The following is a 19,815-nucleotide window of genomic DNA, read 5'->3' as shown; positions in this document are numbered from 1 at the left end:
GCGGAACGTTCCGGGCCTGAGTTTAGGTTTCCGCGCACCAGCCGAAGTGGTTTAGGTGACGGCCCCTGGGACCCGGAGCGCTAAAGCCGGCGGATCTCAGAGGTTGTCTGAAGGCCGAGACCAAGATGGCAGCGCTGACGGGTGAGTGGGTCGGGGCACCGGGGTTAGGGGCCACTCGGGAAACAGGCCCGGGGAGCGACGCAGACCGCCAGCCTCGGGAGTGCGCCAGGGCGGGAGCCAGAGGGGCCAAGGCTCGCCCCTGGGTGCTGTCCTGAAAGTTCCCGGCAGAGAGGAGGCGCGGGAATTGCAGCCCCGACGCGGGGAAACAGGCCCAGAGAGGGACCGGGACTCTCCGGGAAGATGACGTCATTCGCAGCGCGGGCATCCCACCCTGCCCTGTTCCCGGGACCTTTCCCCTCAGATTAGTGATTTAACGCATAGCATGAAATCCACAGTGTCGCGAAGGAAAGCAGTGCCCCAAGACAGGTGTCAGGATTTTGTATCGAAACCGGGTTGGTGAGTTCGTCATCCAGGCGCTTCGTTATTAACGTCTGGAGTGGCGAGGTCCAGGGGCAGGTCCGATTGCTATGGTTTTGAAGGTGGGGTGGACACGTTACTTTAAGATGTATGCAGCCCCTGTGATACCGTTAGTAAATGCCTGTGATATCTGTTGGTGAAAACCAAGGGTCCTGCTAAGACAGGTCCTGTGGTTTATTGGTGACTTTCAGAATTGAAGAAAGACCAATTTTCAGTAAGCTGCAGGTGACAACGTAGAGGTTATTTTTCTTTCCCATGCAAATTCCCAAGTCTACTGACTCATAAAGGGCGTTTACTGGGCTGTGAGCTTATGCAAAGCCCTAAATGTTCAGGTGGGGAAACTGAGGCTCAAAGAAGGGCAACTCAAACAGAAGTGGAACGGGCTGGGCAACTAGCCTGTCTTCTGTGCTGGAGTCTGTGGGTTCGTTTACTTGACACACATCAGGCACAGCTAAGGCTGGGAGACACTGAGGAGCCCCAGGACGCAGGCACCATACAAGTATGCATAGGCGACAACAGAACAGGGTGACAGGATTGAGAGGCCTGGGGAGCTGGTGGAGACCCAGGTATTTGTGTTGAAACCTGCCCACGAGAAGGGCTGGCCACTTGCACATGTGGGGCAGGGTTTTCCCTGTGGATGGAACAGCGCGTGTGAAGATGCTGAGGCAAGAGCAACACTGACACACATGAGGAAGGGAATGTGGCCCAGGTGTGGAGCGTGGCTCTTCTCCCAGGGGCTGTGGGGTTTTAAGCAGGGAAGTGGCACTGTCTGGTTCATATTCTGAAAGATCCCTCTTGACCAAACGTTTGTTAAGTGGAATTGAGATAGACCGGGGGTAAGAGAGAGGGTGTGCCAGGCGGGGTCCTGATGGGACACCTGACCAATCCAGGAGCCTGAATTTGTCACCTCTGAAGCTGTGTGTAACTCACTGCCCCCACCCTGTGGCTCTCTCTCTGCAGCTCCCAGCCTGCTCCGCCCGATCCTTGCTCTTTGGTGAGTGCCTGTGTCTCTGACTCTGATTGCCCATCATGAGGGCCTGGCAGGGAGGGCTGAGACTGGGAGGGGGGGTGGGAGCAGAGCGCCTCAGAGCAACAACAGACGGACCTGCCTGCAGGTCACACAGCAAATGGGGCAGCACTGGGGCCAGCAGTCTATCTCCAGCAGGTGGTATGTGGGCCCTTCAGTGGTGACAGTACACAGTGACAGAGCTTGGGTTCAGACCCTCATCCACCTGCTCTAATGCCCTCAGGACTCGTTACTTGTCATAGGAAGGCAGTCAGTGCATTTGCTAAGATGGTAGCCCCATGCAGGCTTTCTCAGTATAGGAAAACAGGTGGCCGCCAGGCCCTCTGTGAGGATAGAGCCTGGAAATTGAACCCCCAGCACTGTGAACCAGGGACATGGCAGATCTAAGAAGAGGGTCTTCCTAATGGTGGAATCTGGGGGCTTTGAGGAGGGCATGGGTTAGGGCTGACTGTGCTTTGTTTTGATAAGGCCTTTTCCCTAGAAATAAAATACATATTCACTGTAAAACAAACAGAAAATGGAAAAAATGAGAGCAGTGTAAAATGAAAACCACATACCCTGGAGACCAGGGGCCAGCAGGCTTTTTCCTTTGTGAAGGGCCAGGTAGTAAACGTTTTTGGCTATGCAGGCCTGATGGTCTCTGTCAAGACTACTCAGCTCTGCCTTTGTGAAAAGAGCTGCAGACAACGTGAAAATAGATGGGTCTCAATAAAACTTTATTTACAAAAACAGGCTGAGGGCTGGATTTGGCCCCTGGCTGCAGTTTCCCCATCCCTGCTCCGCAGTAGCCCATCACCATATCTCGGGGCACCCCTGGCTCCTCCTCATGTACTCTCTGTCCCCTTACAGCTCTGGTGTGGGTGCGGCTGTGGGGGTGCGCTGTGTCCATGCGAGTTCAGCTGCTGATGGTCCGAGCAGGTGAGGCCTTCCCAGGAGCCCGCACATCCCGAAGCCCCCTCTCCTGGCACAGCAGCGCCTGTGGTGACTCCAGTGCCTTCCTACTACTTGGCAGGGCAATGTGATGGGATCTCTACCTTCGGAGCACTGCCCAGCCCCATCCTGCGGGCCCAGGCCAGTGGCTGCACATCCCCAAACCAGAAAGGCCTTTGCTAAAGGATGTGTCAGCTGAGCCCGTTTTCTAGATGGGGAAACTGAGCCCCCAAAAACATACGGGCCTCGGGGCGAGCTGAGGCATGTCATGCCATCTTTCATTCCTATGTTGAGCAGCTGTGTCCTGACCCAGGCCTGGCCCCATGGTTCCTCCAAGCACTGACTGTGGGACAAGCTGTGGCCATGACTTCGCTCCAGGCTGTGCTCCAGAGTAGGGGCTGTGGGGGGAGCCAGTGCCCAACTCCCGGGGTCCTGCCTTGCTGACACCTCCCTGTGCTTTGTCCCATGCCCAGTATCCAGCCTGCTGTGTTCAAGCCCGGAGCTGTGGTCCCCAAATCCAGCATACTTCCCAGCAGCCGGGGAGAGTATGTGGTGGCCAAGCTGGATGACCTCATCAACTGGGCCCGCCGGGTGAGCCCTAGCCCTCCTCTGTCCCTCCAGCCTCCCACTACGTACTCACACACATGCCCGCCTGTGGCCCAGGGAGCCAGCAGTCTCCCCCAGAAACTTGTGAATCTGTCAGGACTCATCCTCCCCACCCCCAGCCCTGCCAGCTTCTCACCCTGTGTCCCTACCCAACCCTCTCCTCCGTCCCTCAGCCCCAGTGAAGATGGCCCACCTCCCTTCTGTAGTTCTGTCTTTTCATTCCTCTTTTTTCTGTTAATGTAAAAGTAATTTTTTTTAACTGGAAATGTAATGCATGCTGAAAACAGTAGCTCCTTCCCAGCAAAAACCCTAAAAACTGGTCCTGCCCCTAGCATCAGCCACAGAACAGCTTTTGTCCTGTGTCCCCTCCCTTAAGTCCTGTGCTCAGCCTGTCTCCCACTGGACACATGTCCTGTCTTCCAGGACACAGGCTCCTTTCATTGCCTGAGGGGTGCTGGGCCTGGACAGGCTGCTGTAACAATCCCCCATTGACGGCCATGCACTATCTCTGTTGTTTGTGTGTCTCTGTGTCACACACGCCACTGCAGCAAACACCCTCCCAAGGCCTCCAGCTCCAGGACAGAGCTGTCCACTGCGGTCTGGTTTGTGGCTGAATACCTAGCGATGAGGTCAGGGTCAGACAGCTCAAGTGCCCATCAGGTGGCCCTGACATGTTGGGCAGCCCTTGCCTTGTCACCTGCATTAGCACATCAATGGGGGCCACTTCCAGGTCCCAGGTTAGACACAGGGAAAAGCAGAGAAAAGTCTGGCAGAGGAGCCCAGACGTGGGGAAATCAGGCACCAAACAGATGGACGAAGATGGACGAGGGCATCCAGAAGGGCTTTCTGGAGGATTCACTAGACACAGGAGGTGTTGGGGACAAGAACCTCAGGGTCAGCCTGAGCCACGTGTGGTGCCGGCACTCGGAGCAGTTGGAAGGATGGGATTTAGGGGGTACTGGGTTACGGGAACGATGTTACTAAATGAATTGCACCTGGGGTTTTCTCCTTAAACTTTTCTTTCCCTTTTTTGGTAATGTGGCTACTGAGAAGTGTGACCCACAGACCTCGTTCACTTTGCCTTCCTGTCAGAGTGAGCAAGCTCAGGCTGGTGACAGGTGTCCAAGGGGCGTGGAGGTCATCTGGCTGCTATGCGGGGGGCTTGGCTAATGTGTCATTCTTTAGGAAATGCTAGAATGCTAGGTTTTTCTATGTGAAATCACCCACCTTTTTGAAACATGGTGGGCTGACCATGCACTCATGGCCGACTACCTGGCCCCTAGAGCTCACTGTGGCCCATGACCTTCGGCCTGGCCTGCTGCGCTGTGGAGATGATGCATATGGCAGCGCCCCGCTATGACATGGACCGCTTTGGCGTGGTCTTCCGAGCCAGCCCACGCCAGTCTGACGTCATGATCGTGGCCGGGACCCTCACCAACAAGATGGCCCCCGCACTCCGCAAGGTAGGCCTGGCCCCACTGCCCACTGCTGCCCTGGCCTGAGCCATTCACAGACCCTGCCATCTCTTCCAGGTCTATGACCAGATGCCCGAGCCGCGCTATGTTGTGTCCATGGGGAGGTGAGTGCCAAGCAGAGCTGGGACGTGCCCATGACACGCTGGCCTGTGTCCTCCCAATCTCATATCTGCTTCTGTCCGATTAAGGTTGTCGAGGTGTAACTTACACTCAGTAAACTCCCACCGCTCCTGGGAACAGGACAGTGCCAGACTTCTGCATATCCCGCCCCCTCCCCAGGACGTCCCCTCACTTATCGTCGCTCCCCCACCCCAACAGCCCATCTGATTTCCGTCTGTTTCTTTGCTTCATGAACACAAATAACGTCATCCTCTATAGACAGTTTACATTGTTCTCACCTGTTTCGCTTGTTGTCATTTCCCCACATCATTAAAACCTGTTTAGTCACTTAATTTTTTTGTTGAGATATAACATTCCATCACCCCAACAAAAAGCCCCATCCCCATTAGTAGTTACCCGCACCCCTCCCTAGCCCCTGACAACCACTAACCCACTTCCTTTCTCTGGATGTGCCTGTTTTGGACATTTCACATGAATGGCATCACACACCGTCTATGGCTTCTCGCATGAGCATTGTGTGTTCAAGGTCCATCCATTAGCTTCTACTCCACCTGGTCCCACAAAGTCTTAGGTGGCTTTTGTCATTCCTGTGACTTTGTGTTCCATCTTGCCCTTTTTGACAGCCCAGGCACCTGCTTGCAGTTGAAGGCGGGTGAATTTGGGGCAGGGCCCTGAGGAGGGGTGAGGCCAGTGATGGCCCTCACAGCCCTCCTTCTCTTTCAGCTGCGCCAATGGAGGAGGTTATTACCACTATTCATACTCCGTCGTGAGGGGCTGTGACCGTATTGTGCCTGTGGACATCTACGTCCCAGGTAAGTAAGCCCACCACCTGTATCTCTGGGCAGCCGGGCCTTCAGGTCCCCACGAAGGAGCCTGTGCAAGCCCATGACCATGTCATGGGGTCCCCATGTCCCTGCAGACATAGTGAGCTACCCCTGTTTTAAAGATGAGCAGATTCAGATCTAAGAAGAATGACACCCAGCCTTTCCCTCCATCATCCCTTGAGGGGGCTCCCTGATTTTATCCAGACATTGGACCAGGCCTGTATCGAAGTGGTTAGGTTCAGCTGTATGGAATTGCAGATATTCAGCCATTTTTTAGCCACGGTTTTATGATTCCACCTAATAGAAACAAAACCAAAGAAATCCACTTAAAAACCAGAAAAATGTTCCTGAAGGCCAGGAATGGTGTCTGTGAGTTATCGTCCTCACAACAGGCAGGTGAGACCCCCTCCGACCCGAGATTGCCAGGGTAGCCGGGTTCAGCAAATAAAAATGCAGGGCAGTGCTGGCCGAGTGGTTCAGTTGGTTAAGAGCTCACTCGAGTGTGAGCTCTGAGCAACAGGGTCACTGGTTTAATTCACAGCCCAAGCTGAGCTGCTGCTGAGTTGCTAACAGGTGGCAGGATGGCTCAGCTAAAAAAGCAAACAAAAAAATGCAGGGCACCCAATTATATTTGAATGTCAGAAAAATAATGAATGACATCTTTTTCATGTAAGTATGTCCCCTATATTTGGGATATACTTATACTAAAAAAAGTATCAGTGGTTTGTCTGGTTTCCAGTATCTAGGCATTCTTATTGTATCCTGCAGCCCTGCAGGACTCCCACACCTCCTCACAGGGCCAATTGGCAGGGTGGGGGTGGCCTCCAGCACGTGCTGACACTTCCCAAAGGCAGAGAAACAGGTTTTTACATCGTATTAGAGCTAATTAGGAAATGGAGTTCATTTGTTTAGCATTCTGTGAATATTTATTGAGTGCTTTTCTAGGCCTGGACCTGTCTTGGGCAGCGCTGGGCCAGGTCTTGGGGAGTCCCCAGGTTGGTGGGATGGAGCCTGACACAGATGTGCCCAACCCCACCTGTTGGGCAGCAGAGGGCACAGTGGGTGGGGCTTCGAGGGATCTGTAGGAGTCTACCCCGCGTACTTGTTAACCTTGACCAGGAGCCAGACCCTTGGTCAGTTGCTGCTTGTCTGATGCATGACCTCAGGAAAGTCTCCTCTCTAAGCCTCAATTTCCCTATCCATCAAATGGGCGGTTGTGATTATACTGTTGATCACTGTGCACTGCAGGGTTAGCTGGGAGTAAATGACTATGACAGTTGTTTATCTTGCCACCTGTGGTTGTGATTGCATCGGGGACTGGGACTGTGGGGACCATTTCTCAGGGGGTTTCCGTCTCAGTCTGTGGGCTGCCCTGCCCACCATGCCAGCTCCTTCCCAGTGGTGGGCCAGATCCCCAGCCTTTGCAGTGCAGACTCTTGGGATGCTGGGGTGAGGGCCCATCTCAGCCCTTCCCACCCTGGTAAGTGGCCTGGACGTGGCTGACCAGCCCTCAGCCCCACCCATGGTCCCCTGGTCACTCTTCCAAGGCCCTGGGCGGCCTGTCCTTGCCTGCCCCATGTGGCCTCTGCTTGTTGCCCCCAGTGGGTCCTTGATCTTTGCTCTGGTTCAGGTGCCCTTGGCCAGCAGCCAGGGGAGGGACGGTGGCCCCAGAACCCAGTCACTGCTCACAGGGTCCCAGCTCCCTAGGGCAGGGACACTGAGGCTGGTCCCTCCCCCTCCCCCAGGCTGCCCACCCACGGCTGAGGCCCTGCTCTATGGCATCCTGCAGCTGCAGAAGAAAATCAAGCGGGAGAAGAGGCTCAGGATTTGGTACCGCAGGTAGTGCCGCCCACTGCTGTCATCGTCATTGTCCCCAGAGATGGTCAATAAACCCAAGAAACCCACCTAGACTGCACTGCCTGCGTGGTGTGTGGGTCAGGGGAAAGGGTGGGAGATAGGTGCCCACCAGGCAGAGAACCCCCTCTGGGTCAGGCATGGGCAGGGTCAATCCCCAAAGATGCTGAGGCCCTGGAGGCAGATAGCTGGGTCCACACTAGCCCCTCCTGGGGGTCCTGTACTTCCCTGCTGTGAAAGAGGGGAGCTGGGTGGGGGCTGGGGTGCCCCTACACTGGGGCTGGAGGGAGGCACCAAGTCAGAGGAAACAAGACACTGGGCAGTAGAAGAGTTGCAGACCTCAGCAAGTGACACTGCAGTTCTCTCATGGGCCAACGGTCCTGTTAGAGGCCATGTGTAAAGGTTTTGCTTTGAGGTTCAGCCTGACTAGGTGGGACCAGAGACCCTCCTCAGTGGCCTAAGGACCTGGGCCTGGGGGCTGCCACCCTTCCTGTGATCCTAACCTAGTTCTGCCTGTCCCCTCCTCTGGACCCCACCTGCCAACCACAGGGAAGGAGGAGTCCTGTCCCTGGCTGCCTGGGGTAAAGGACCATTGGTGATTGATTGGTGATGTCTGCCATGGGCAGAAGTGGGATCATTGGCTGGTACACAATGGAGAGAACTAGCCCACCCACTAACTCCCTGACTATCCAATTAACAGATTTTCCTTTTTTGGAAGGGGGGGGAGTGAGCATAGTTTTGCATTGTGCTGCTGATTGGCCAATCCAGTGTTTATTTCATCCCCATGACCCAGGAGGGAGCTGGTGCTGGTCCCTTTGCAGAGGTTAGGTTAGGGAATGTGGCTGGGGTCACGCAGCTGGTGTGGCCTCAACTCCCAGGGGCTGTGAGGCCAGAACCTGCACTCCTGACCACAAGGGCACTGAGTAGGGATGTGGGGGCAGCAGGCTCAGTGCTTGGTGACTAGGGGCGTGATCACCCGCGGGAAAGCGTAGTAGCGGCAGTCAGCTGGTGGGACTAGCTCCATCACCTCTGTGTGGATGTTCTCTCGCTGGAAGCCGGCCTCCAGCAGTGCCGGCACTTGCGTCTCCTACAGGAAGAAGGTGCCAGATCACCTCCAGGCTCTGGAGCCTCATGACAAACACACACCAGTGCTCACCCTTGCTTGCACAGCATTTGCTAGTGCCAAGGCCCCAGAGGCTGTAGCAACCCCCACCGCAGACCCAGCTGCTGAGAAAAGGCAGAAGCCCAGGCCTGGGTACCAGTATCCAGGTGTCTGAGCTCAGGTAGCAGCTTCCTGGCTGTCACAGTGTCACCAGGCTGCACACCTGTTCATCCTTGCAGGTAGAGGGAACAGTGTGGCTGAACCAGCAGACACACCAGGATGGAGGAAGGTACACGCTGTCAGCTAGGTGAGGACCTTGCCTGATTTCCACACAGAACTCACAATCCACCCAAGAGAGCAGTCCAGAGACCAGAGACAGGCGAGGGACCCTCCCAGGTCACAGGTGACCACAGCTACTCTGGGTCCCTGGCTGAGGGTAGGGAGGAGCGGGCCAGAGAGCACTGACTGCCCCACCTCGAACATGGTGTTGATGTCCTCGTACTTGGACTTCATCAGCTCCCCCCAGGAGGTGAGGTTGCAATAGGTGAGGACACCCCCTGGCTTCAGCAGGCGAAAAGCTTGGCCCTGGGAGGGGGACAGCAGTAAGGAGGGAGGTCAGAAACAAGTGGAAAAGGAGAGAGGGTGCCCAGTGTGTGGACAACAGATCCACCCACCCCATGCTGGGGGCTGTTAGACCTCTTCCCTCCACACGCAGTCCTACCCTGATGAAGCTGAACTGATGCGTGTGCCAAGTTTCCTCGGACAGCGGGTATGTGTCATACAGGATCCCTGCACAGGAGAACAGAAGCCATATGGTCAGGGCCAGCAGCAGCCACACCAAGATGATGGCTACATACGAGGTGGGACCCGAATGCAGCCTGGGAACCCCAGCGGCTGTGCCCCAAGTTCACTGTGCTTCCTCTAGGAATTGCATCTGATTCAGGTGTCACCATGCTATTACTGAGTACCAGGCCTCATGTGTCAGTATTCCCCGTCCAGGCTCTGTTGCCCCAGTGACACATCAGCAAGTGAGGAAGGGGCTAGTGGTGGGAATTGAGGCAGAGGCTCCCCTCTCCCAGCCCCCAGACCCCCCTCACCATCAAAGTGACCGTCTGGCAGGGTGGGCGCCACCTCCTCCCACAGGCCTTTCAAGGGAACCACCTTGGGAACGGTAGAAAAAAAGAGAAAGCTGAGAGTCAGAGAGGTCCCCTGCACTTCACTGCAGGGGAAGGGGGCAAAGGAACTCCCAAGGGAGGAGCCCACCTCCCTCTTCTGCATCCCTCCCCCAGGAGGGGCAGAGGCCTTTGGGCAGACCTTGTGTGGCTGCCACTGGGCCCAGTCCTGAAGCCTCTGGAAGACGCCCTCATTGCACTCAATAATCCAGTGCTCGTCGATGGCAGCCTCCTGCACCTTGGTGGCTGCAATGGCCATACCAAAGCCCACTTCCAGGACCCGGCCCCCTGGATACACAAAGGGGGGGGGGCACAGAGAAACTTGCCACAAGGATGAGAGGGCACAGCAGACAAAGGGACAGTGGCCCTGAGAGGGAACAGTGTGGGCCCTGGTCAGCAGCCAGAGAGAGTGGCAGGCCTGGGAGGCAGCAGAGTGGCTTTTGGGACAGACCTGGGGGGCGGTGTCAGACATCCTGGACTTTGAGCCGGGCTCCTGCTATGTGCACTGGTGGCACTTATCTCTTGACTTGGTTACTTTTCGCTCCCCCTTCCACCCTCCCCCACGATGAAGTTCACAAGAGAAGGGCTAGGGAGGACCAGGATTCCAGGCCAGGGTCTGGAACAATCGGAGGTGGGGTGGGGGGGTTCCCCATTGGACTACAGACCGAGGCCCAGACACCGTTCACCCGGCCCTTGGGGGACCTGGGATCTCCTCGGGCTCTGACATGCTCAGGGTCACTCCGCGACACCTGTCTCCCAGCTTCAGCTTTCCCAGAGCTATTCTTAGCCGGAGTGGGCGGGGCCTCCCGATTCCGCGCAGGAACGTTCTCCACGTGCGCCTGGGCAACGTCCAGTGCTCGCCACCACCCCGTTCCCGACCTCAGGGGGGCCGCTGGCGGCTGAGTTACACCCGAGGTCCCACAGCTGAAGACCCAGCCCTGAGTCGTGACCTCATTTCCCCTGGAGAGGAAGTTCCCGGTACTTAGGGGGCGCCTGCTATGTCCAGTGTCCACAGCACCCTCTTTTATTTCCCCGGCGCCCACTGCTAGCAGCCCCGTTTTCCATGCGAGAAAAGAGACACGGAAAGGCTCCAATGCGCGCCAGCCAGAGAGCAGGATGGCCCCGGGTCAGGGCGCCCCCGCCCTCGTTTACCCCGTCGCCCCAGGCGGCTGCGCTCGGGCCGGGCGGGGGGCTACCTTTGGAGGCGGCGGCGGCCGCCAGCGCGTGCATGTAGGGGGTCTCCCAGCGCTCCATCACTGGCTTGCCCAGGATCTGCAGGTGCGTGTCCGATGCATCGTAGGCCGCAGGCGCCGCCCGCCACGCGGGGCTGCAGTTCTCGCCGGGCGCGAAGATCGGGGCCGCAGCCGGGGAACTCATACTGCGGGCTGGACTGCGCGCCGGGGAATCGGCTCCCAACGCATCGGGCTGGACCCTGCAGGGCCTTCTGGGCCGGGGGCGTGGCCAGGGGCTGGCGGGAGCGAGGGGCGTGGTCAGGGGGTTGACCGAGGAGGAGCGGGACTGGCGCGGGGAGGGGGACCAGCGAGTGGACTGAGCCACGATTAGAGCAGGCTCTAGCGGCCGCCGAGCAGAACGCGGCACTACGTGGGTCCGGAATCCCTGCGGAGGACCCCTCTTCCTTGAGCCTCCAGCACCTAGTCTGCGAAATGGGCACAGCAGCAACAAGCCGTCAGAGTCCCGGGCCTTGCCTTGTCACTCTCCTGCCTCAGTTTCCTCATCTGTCACCGCCGCAGGAAGCTCCCTTCCTTGCAGGCGCTGTTAGAAGTACCTTAGGTTTTTAAAAGTCATTTAATCTTCAGAGATGCTGCAGTGGGTTCTTTACTCATTTCACAGATGGGGAAACAGACTCCAAAAGGCATAGCCGTCAGTCTCATGGCCACGGAGGTGAGGTGTGGGGACCTAGGATTAGAACCCTGACAGTCCCACAGCGACCACACGCTGAGCTGCCTCTCCTTTTTCAGGAGCTCACTTCACATCCCCATAAGCTGGGAGTCACCCGAGGCCCCAGGAGCCTGATGGGGGGACTCACGGTGCAGAGGCCTCGAGTTTTGGGGACCTACATGTGAGCCCAGCACTCTACTGTCCCTCCTGCACAGGAAGTCAAGCAGGGCAGTCCCACAGAAACTCAGGACTATCCCTGCTGCCTCGCCCCAGCTCAGGGCAGCACACCCGGGCTCAGCTGCATCCTCTGCCTGCCTCCCTGAGACCTACCCACAGGCCAGCTGGGTTGGCCTCCAGGCTCTGAAGTGTGACTTCACTTTTCTGTCTCTCTGCACATCAGGCCATCATTCATGAGCCCTGAACACTCCATTTCTGCCACCATGTTGAACACATGTGGAAACTGAGGCCCAGAGAGGCTGAGGTCAGGACTTGAACCCAGGCAGCCTCCTAAACAGCTATCCAGTTCTGTGCCACTGTGTCCATCTTTCTGACTGACAGGGCTCCACACTAACCCCCATGCCCCCAGCCCTGCCCACTGCCTGTAGAGCTCCTGTGTCCCTCCTGCCCATGGGTCTTAGCACATGCTCTTCCCTCTACCTGGATAGCTTCTCCTCTCTCCTGGCCTGGATTCCTTCTCTCTCTGCTTCATGCTTGAGCCCACACCTGCTCTGGGAGGCCCTCAGGTGCCCCGCAGCCTGTTTTATCGCTGAGCCCCTCTCCTTATTATTTCACTAACTGAAGGTATTTCTTCATTATTCTATTGTCTGTCTGATGGGCTTGGCACATAGAAAGTCCTTGGTAAATCCTGAGCGATTGGGATCTCATGCAGTCTGGATGTGATGGCACCAGTTTCATGAAACCCTCAGAAGAGGGCAGGATGAATAGATGTCATTGGGCACCTGGGATGCACTTATGCTACTTTTCACGTCATTCGAGTTCATCCCATCTGGTTTCCACATTGCCAGTCGCTGTCCTGGGCACTGTGATGGGCACTTTGCAGGCCTGTATCTCAGCATCCTGGGATCCCCACCCATGACACCCCCCCCACACACACACACACACACACAGGAGATGCTTCCCTGTGCACTTACTAAATGTCACCCAACTCAAGGGATGCCCTGAAATTCCCGCCTGAGACAGGAGAAGGCAAGCTGTGTTCATTAGCCCTCGCTGTGTAACAAATCACTCCAAATGTTGCCACTAAAACAAGGCATATTTATTATCTCAGTTTCTGTGGGTCAGGAATCCAGGGCCAGCCGAGCTGGATCCTCTGCTCCACAACTTCTCATGGGCAGCAGTCAAGGTGCCACCAGTGCTGGAGCCTCCTCTGAAGGCTCAGCCTGGGAAGGGTCCTTTACAAGCTCACTCACTAGTCATTGGCAGCGTTCAGTTCTTTTTGGATTGTAGGTCACCGGGCCTCAGTTCCTGGCCACATGTGGGCCCCCCCAACGGGACAATGTGAGAGGGCCTACTAGCAAAAGGAGTGGGCACCCTTTATGAATTCATGTGCAATGAACTCCAACAGATGTTAGGTGAAAAGACAGGGTGGGGGCAGAATGTAGACCGTGCTACAGACTGTGTGACGGGTGTGTGTGTGTGTGTGTGTGTGTGTGTGTGTGTGTATGCGCACAGGTGCATGTATGTGCGCGTGGATAGGCCCTGTATTGTCCCTCAGGAATTGCCCTCTAAGGACACTCAAGATGCTGGTTATCATGGCCAGGACACTGTGGGAGGAGATTTCCATCTGGGTACACTTTTTTTTTTTTTAATTTTATTATTTTAAAATACACAGCTGGCCTGAAGCACATTCACACTTCTGTGCAGCCATCCCCCCCATCATCTCCAGAACTTTTCATCTCCCCAACTGAAACTGTCCCCATTAAACACTCACTCCCCTCCCCTCCCTGAACCCCTGGTCCCCACCATCTACTCTCTGTCTCTACGAATCTGACTCTTCTGGGGACCTCCTGTGCAATCACACAGTCTTTGTCCTTCTGTGTCTGGCTTATTTTACTTAGCATAATGTCCTACAGGTTCACCCACGGTGTAGCAAGTGTCAGAATGACCGTCCTTGTTAAAGCTAACACTCCACTGTATGGATGGACCACATTGTGTTTATGTGCTCATCCGCCAATGGACACGGGGGTTGTGTCCACCTTTGGCTGTTATGAATTGTGCTGCTATGGACAATCGTGTACAGATAGGTATCTGAAAGGAGTGAAACTGCTGGATCATATGGTGATTTAACTTTTTGAGCAACCACCAGACTTTCTGCCCAGGTCTACTCCCCCACTTCCAATCCAGTCCAGAGGGTCCTCACTCTATTGGCTAACTCTACACAACTACGTGATCCCAGTTTGGCCAGTCGGGCCTTCCATTACCTGGTCACAACAATTGGTTGAACAGCATGTGACTGAGGTTGGACGAATCAGAACCTACCTTGGAACTTTTGCTGCCTCTTGAGGGAGAGGTGCTGACCTTCTGCTAGAGCTGTTAAGCTGATGGGGGGAGTTGACCTGGAGCTGTAGCACCATCTTTGTCCCCACAAGATGGGGAGACTGTTGAGGAAAACAGCCAAGAGAGAAGATGACAGAGCCAAGAGATGGAGAGATGGATGAATCTTTGTGACACTCTTTGAGGGTCCTGGATCCAGCTGAGCCTGAAACCAGCTGGACCAGTGGGTCTCAACCAGGGGTAATCTGTCCCCCAGAGGACACCAGGCCATGTCTGGGGACATCTGTGGTTATTACAACTGGGGGTTCTCCTGGCATTGAGTAGATGGGGGCTAGGGATGCTGCTCAACACAAAGAAATATCTGGTCCCAAATGTCAGCCGTGCTGAGGGGGAGAACCCTGAGTTAGATCTATCCCTGGGCCTTTTAGTTTCATGAGCAAAAAATTCCCAAAAAAAAAGCCAGTTTCAGTTTCTGTGAATTGCAACCAAAAGATTCTAACCAATTTGGGAGGTAAGACATAGGCAGGGGGTTTTGGAGGTGGTAGCTGCTGAGGGCCGGCCTCAGGGCTCCACCCCCATGGAGCATAGCACCTGTGTGGAATCAGTGACAAGGTGGGAGGGCAAGGGTCCGGCCCTATACTTTGATTATTTTAAAAAATAGGCTTAGTTTTAGGTCTGTAGAAAAGTTGCAAAGGCAGTATGGAGCGATACCTGGCGCTCATTTTCCTCTGTTGTCAGCATCTCACATTAGCCTGGGACATCCGTCATTGATACATTATTGTTACCTAAAGTCCTCTGATTTTTTAAGATTTCTTTACTTTTCCCTGAATGTCTCTTTTCTGCACCAGGACCCCATCCAGGACCCACATGACATTTAGTCACCACGTCTCCTTGGGCCCCTTGGGGCTGTGATGGCTTCTCAGACTTTCCTTGTTTTTGACAATCTGGACAATCTTGAGGGGGACTGGTTGGGTAGTTTGTAGGTGTCGGTCTGTTGGGGTTTGTCTGGTGTTTTTCTCAGGGTTAGACCAGGGTGATGGGTTTTTGGAGGATGACCCCAGAGGTGAGGTGCCCTTCTCATCCCATCAGATTCAGGGTCCTTCCTGTCCACATGGCTGATCACAATCAATAGTCACAGAACCTCTTGAGTGTGGGGCCTGCTGCTCAGAGCTGGACCCCTGATCTGAACACCAGCAGGCCTGCCACCTTAGTGTCAGATGTGAGGAGACCCGGTTGTGACATCTACCACTTCTTTGATGGCCAGGGTTGATTATCTTTCTTTTTTCATTTTTGCGAAATTCACATACAATTCACTATTTTAAAGTGTACAGTTTGGTGGCATTGAGTTCATTCACAATGTTGTGCAGCTGCCACTTCTCTCTAGTTCTAGAACATCCCATCTCCCCAAAAGGAAACCCCATCCCCATCAGCAGTCATCCCCACACTCTTCCCCAGTCCCTGACAAACACTAACCCACTTCCTGTCCCTGTGGATGTGCCTGTTCTGGACATTTCACATAAGTGGAATCACACACTGTGTGACTTTGTGTGTCTGGCTTCTCTCACTGAGCACCGTGTGTTCAAGGTCCATCCACGTTGTGGCGAGTGTCAATGCCTCCCTCCTTTTCATGGCCAAGTAACACTCCATGAGTGGATGGGCCACACCGTGTTTGTCTATCACCTGCTGATGGACACTTGGGTTGTGTCCTCTTCTTGGCGGTTGTGAATCACACTCCTGTGAATTTGTTTTTTTAAACATTTTACCATAAAGCCCTCACCATATCCCAAGCCCTACTTCAAACACTTAACACGTACTGGTTCTTGCCAAATTCTCACAAAAATCCTCCAAGGGAGGTGCTATGACTGTCCCCATTTTATCAATGGGGAAACTGAGGCATAGAGACATTAAGTAACTTGCCTGGGGTCGCACAGCTAGTGGGTGGCAGAGCCAGTATTTGAACCCCACAAGTCTTAACCCTGGTGCTCTGCTGCTAAAGCTCCATTCTGCCGGTAAGCCTTGCAGCCCTGGGACAAGAGATAATGAGCAGCACGGGAGGAAGAACACCCCAGACCAGTTCCAGTACCCACCCCCAATTCCTCACCTGTTGGAACCCAGATCCCCGCCCTTGCTCTACAGATTGTGCTGGGGATGCCCCACATGGGGCTGGGAAGTCTGGCTTCTTCCACAGCCACTGGGACCTGGACCATGAGTCAGCCCAACCCAGCTGTCCTGGAATTTCCCTGGGGGGCTGGGCAGATCCAAGGTGAAGGTTCAGGAAGTCCCAGCACAGGTGACATCAGCGCTTGGGGCAGACAGCCCCAGAGAGGGTAGAGGCTCCGTCCACCTCCTTGGACCCTCACGTTGCAGGGACCAGCCTGGGAAGGGCCCACATGTTAGTGTCCTGTCCTGCAGGGCTGTCCCACTTCTCCATTGTGTGCCTGGAGCCAGGCCCCAGTAAAAGCTTCTTGGATGGATGTGTGGCCTCCTCTTTCCCCACCTTGTGGCCCATATCTTCCCCCTCCTGCATTCGCTTGCACCACCCCTCTACACCCATCCTAACGGCATCTCCCATGATGCACTAAACCCCTCATAGCTCCGCGTTGACTGGGGGACAAAGCCAACTGAGTCCCCCTCCTCCCCTCCTCTGGTGTGGGGTTGGGGGAGAGGGGGCATCCTGAACATACTCACCCCTCCCCCACCCCAACTCTTCAGCTCCAGCCTGCCTCTTGATAGAAATTCAAAGTTTGGCTCCTACTCTTGGCTTCCAGCAGCAGCTCAGCCTCCATGCTCATCTTGCCACCAAATAAGTTTCAGCAGTGTAGCCCCTGGGCCTCACCTTATCCAGCCAATGTAGGCAGAGCCAGTGACCTCCAGCCCAAACCTGACCACACTACTCAATTGCTTCATAACCTTCCATGGCTTCCTACTGCCCCCAGGATAAAGGCATTGCCCTAGCTCTCCGAGGGCCCCATTATCCCAAGGTACCCTGCCTAGCCTAATTGCCCTGCTCTCTGATGCTTCGCCCCCTCTGGGCCTTTGCACATGCTGTGTGCCCTGTCCCTGACAGACCTTCCCCTCTGGACTTGACTGGTGGACAGTTGATCTTCCTTCATATTCCTGCAGGCCACCCCAACCTCAGGGCCCAGCCCTGACCCAGCCTGGGGGTGCTCCGTCAGGTGTCACATTTATCCCTGGTAGCCAGTGCTGTAGCCTCAGCACAGAGGCAGGAAGCCTTGTGTGGGGCGGATCTGAAGCTGCCCTGGCTCAGAGGCAGTCTTGGCCTTGGCCGGGCCTGGAGGGTCCTGCTCCGGGCTCAGGCTGGGCCAGGACGGTGCCAAAGGAGCTGCAACCCGCCAGCCAGGGCTGCCCAAGGACACCTCACGGCAAGTGACAGGTAGGCGGGCATACAGGGAGGGGGTGGCAGCTGGACCAGGTGTGTGGGGGGGTCAGGGTGTGTGTGTGTGTGTGGGGAGGGTGGCTTGGCCAGGGGAGCGGAGGGCACTGGATAGAGACAGAAATAGAGGTTTGGACAGACTGACCCACGGAGAAAGGGGGAGAGAGAGATGGACAGAAATAGAAGGGGAGGGGGAAGAAGGAGAAAGAAAGTCACCCGTAGAGAGAAGCCAGGGAGGCCAGACATGGTTTGTGTGACCTGGGCAGGCCCTGCCTCTCCTGCCTCAGTTTCTTTTTCTGCATCATGGTAGGGGCCTGATTGGGGCTAAAAGAGAGAAAAGAGGGGCACGTGAGAGGGGACGGGAAAGAGGGAGGAGCAGCGGGAGGGGGGCGGGAACTGAGCCGCCGGCCAGGGTTGAGAGGCAGCGAGGGGAAGTGGGTGCGGAAAGGAGAAGTGGTGAGGGACCCAGGCCCGGGAGCGCCCGGGTGGGTGGAGGTGTTCCCGCTGCTGGGAACGCTGGGGCTTTCCAGAATGTGGAGAAACAGGAAGTGACTGCGTCCCCGCCCCCGCTCGGGCGGGGCCCACCTGCCCCGCCTCACCTGCCTAAATCTGAGCGTCCCCTCTTTCCTGGGCGCGCCCTCTGCCTGCCTCGGTCTCTGGGACTGCAAGATGGGCGTAGCCGCGGAAACTGAGGCTGGTGATCTAATCAGTGGCACCCCCCAAATGGTAGCCCAAGAATCTTCTCGTGGGCTCACAGGGAAGTCCCCAGGGGAGCCGACCTTGGAGTCGGTGTGAAGTTTTCTGCTGTTTGAAAACAGCTGACCTGCACTGGAGCTCACTGCACATCCTCTCCTGTCTCTGTGTTAGGTCCTCTGACCACGTCCCTTTAGCAGTTGGGACACTGAAGCTCAGAGAGAGGCAGCGCTTCCCCCAGGCCTTCCCTGGCCGGGCTCCGGGACCCCATTTCTGCCTGCAGTCTCCCCATATGGGGGCTGCCCAATTTCACCAAAAATACAGGACTCCTAGGGAGATGTGAATTTCAAATACAGGAGGCTACTTCTTTTTTTTTTTTTTTTTTTTTTTTTTAAGCTGAGCCATCCTGCTACCTGTTGGCAGCTCAGCGACTGCTCAGCTCGGGCTGGACTCGAACCACTGTTGCTCAGAGCTCAAGCTCTTGAGCGAGCTCTTAACCAACTGAACCACTAGGCCGGCCCTATAGGAGGCTACTTCTTTAGTATAAGTACACCCCAAACAAATGTACTTACACTAAAAAAATTACCCTTCGTGTACCTGCAATTAAAATGTAACTGGGTGTCCTGGGTTTTATCTGGTGACCCTAATTCTACGAGCCTGGTCACAGACCCTGGGGGGACATTTAAGGGGTCCCTCTATGGGACAGGGGCGGTGGAAGGGCTGGGGGATGAGGCTCTTTGACCTTAAACAGCCTCACCAAACAGACCTCTGACTTTTTATGAGCCCTGTCCCCACCGCAGAGGGGGCTTTGGGCACATGTGACCATTGAACATTCATTTAGGTGACCCTGAGGTTCAGAAACATTATCTGCAGACATGCTAATGGCTAAATACGAGGCACTGCTCCCTTAGCTTTCTGAACATCCTAGGAGGCAGCTACTATTATCACCACCATCCCCATTTTACAGGTGGGGAAACAGGCAAAAAGAAGTTGAGTAACTTTCCAGGGTCACACAGCACACAAACACAGCTGCACCAGGTCAGGCCTGGAGTTCCAGAACTGTGTCCCTTCTGCTCTCCCAGGCTGCCTCATGCGATTCCCTGGAAATCCCCGAATCTGACTAATTCCCTAGACATCCCCGAACTTGGCAGATTCCTCCATGTTGAGATGGCTGGACCCACCCCAGCATGGGCAAACTGCCCCCACTTCAGGCAAAATTACCAGTAAAGACCTCGTGGTTTCCTGAGGTGGATGTGGCAGAGGTCGAGTCCACGCCTCCCAGGCCGCTTGCAGTGATCTTAGGCCAGCTACTGACCAGTTCTGCACCTCGGTTTCCCCACTGGCAAAATGCAGGTAACACAAGACCCTGCCTTCTCCAAGGACCATGGTGGGAGCAGGGCTGACCTCTCGGGCGTGTGACTCAGACTTTATCCAGGTCCCGCACTCAGGGTCAGGGGACCCCTGCTTGGTTTAATTGCTCCTGTCACCACCTTGAAATTCTGAACCCTTCTGAACAAGGGGTGCTGCATTGTCATTTTTCATTGGTCCCTTTGTGGCTGGTGGTGTGTGGGAGAAGAAGGGAAAATGTAGCCAGACACCCTCCATCCCCCAGATCGGCTTGTTTACCCTTTTGAATCTTCAGTGTCTGTTGCTCAGTTTGATTTCTTT

General features: G+C 55.4%; 2 protein-coding genes across 2 annotated transcripts; one reads left to right on the top strand and one right to left on the bottom strand.

The window, feature by feature from the left end:
* Positions 1 to 64: 64 nt before the first annotated feature.
* NDUFS7 (NADH:ubiquinone oxidoreductase core subunit S7) lies at positions 65 to 7,429 on the top strand. Its single transcript, XM_019657490.1, has 8 exons — positions 65 to 141; positions 1,498 to 1,531; positions 2,414 to 2,482; positions 2,968 to 3,085; positions 4,384 to 4,563; positions 4,633 to 4,679; positions 5,419 to 5,507; positions 7,265 to 7,429. Exons 1-8 carry the CDS (start codon positions 126 to 128, stop codon positions 7,360 to 7,362), a joined length of 651 nt encoding a protein of 216 aa, XP_019513035.1. The 5' UTR covers positions 65 to 125; the 3' UTR covers positions 7,363 to 7,429.
* Positions 7,430 to 8,119: 690 nt separating this feature from the next.
* Positions 8,120 to 11,104, bottom strand: GAMT (guanidinoacetate N-methyltransferase). Its single transcript, XM_019657488.1, has 6 exons — positions 10,844 to 11,104; positions 9,790 to 9,935; positions 9,573 to 9,636; positions 9,197 to 9,264; positions 8,950 to 9,060; positions 8,120 to 8,460 (listed from the first exon to the last, which is right to left on the bottom strand). The coding sequence occupies exons 1-6, from the start codon at positions 11,022 to 11,024 to the stop codon at positions 8,320 to 8,322; spliced, it is 711 nt and encodes a 236-aa protein (XP_019513033.1). The 5' UTR covers positions 11,025 to 11,104; the 3' UTR covers positions 8,120 to 8,319.
* Positions 11,105 to 19,815: the final 8,711 nt, after the last annotated feature.

The sequence above is a fragment of the Hipposideros armiger genome, unplaced genomic scaffold (assembly GCF_001890085.2).
Source record: "Hipposideros armiger isolate ML-2016 unplaced genomic scaffold, ASM189008v1 scaffold_275, whole genome shotgun sequence".
Classification (NCBI taxonomy): domain Eukaryota; kingdom Metazoa; phylum Chordata; class Mammalia; order Chiroptera; family Hipposideridae; genus Hipposideros; species Hipposideros armiger.
The sequence above is the reverse complement of the archived record's forward strand: the minus strand, read 5'-3'. Positions and strand labels throughout refer to the sequence as shown.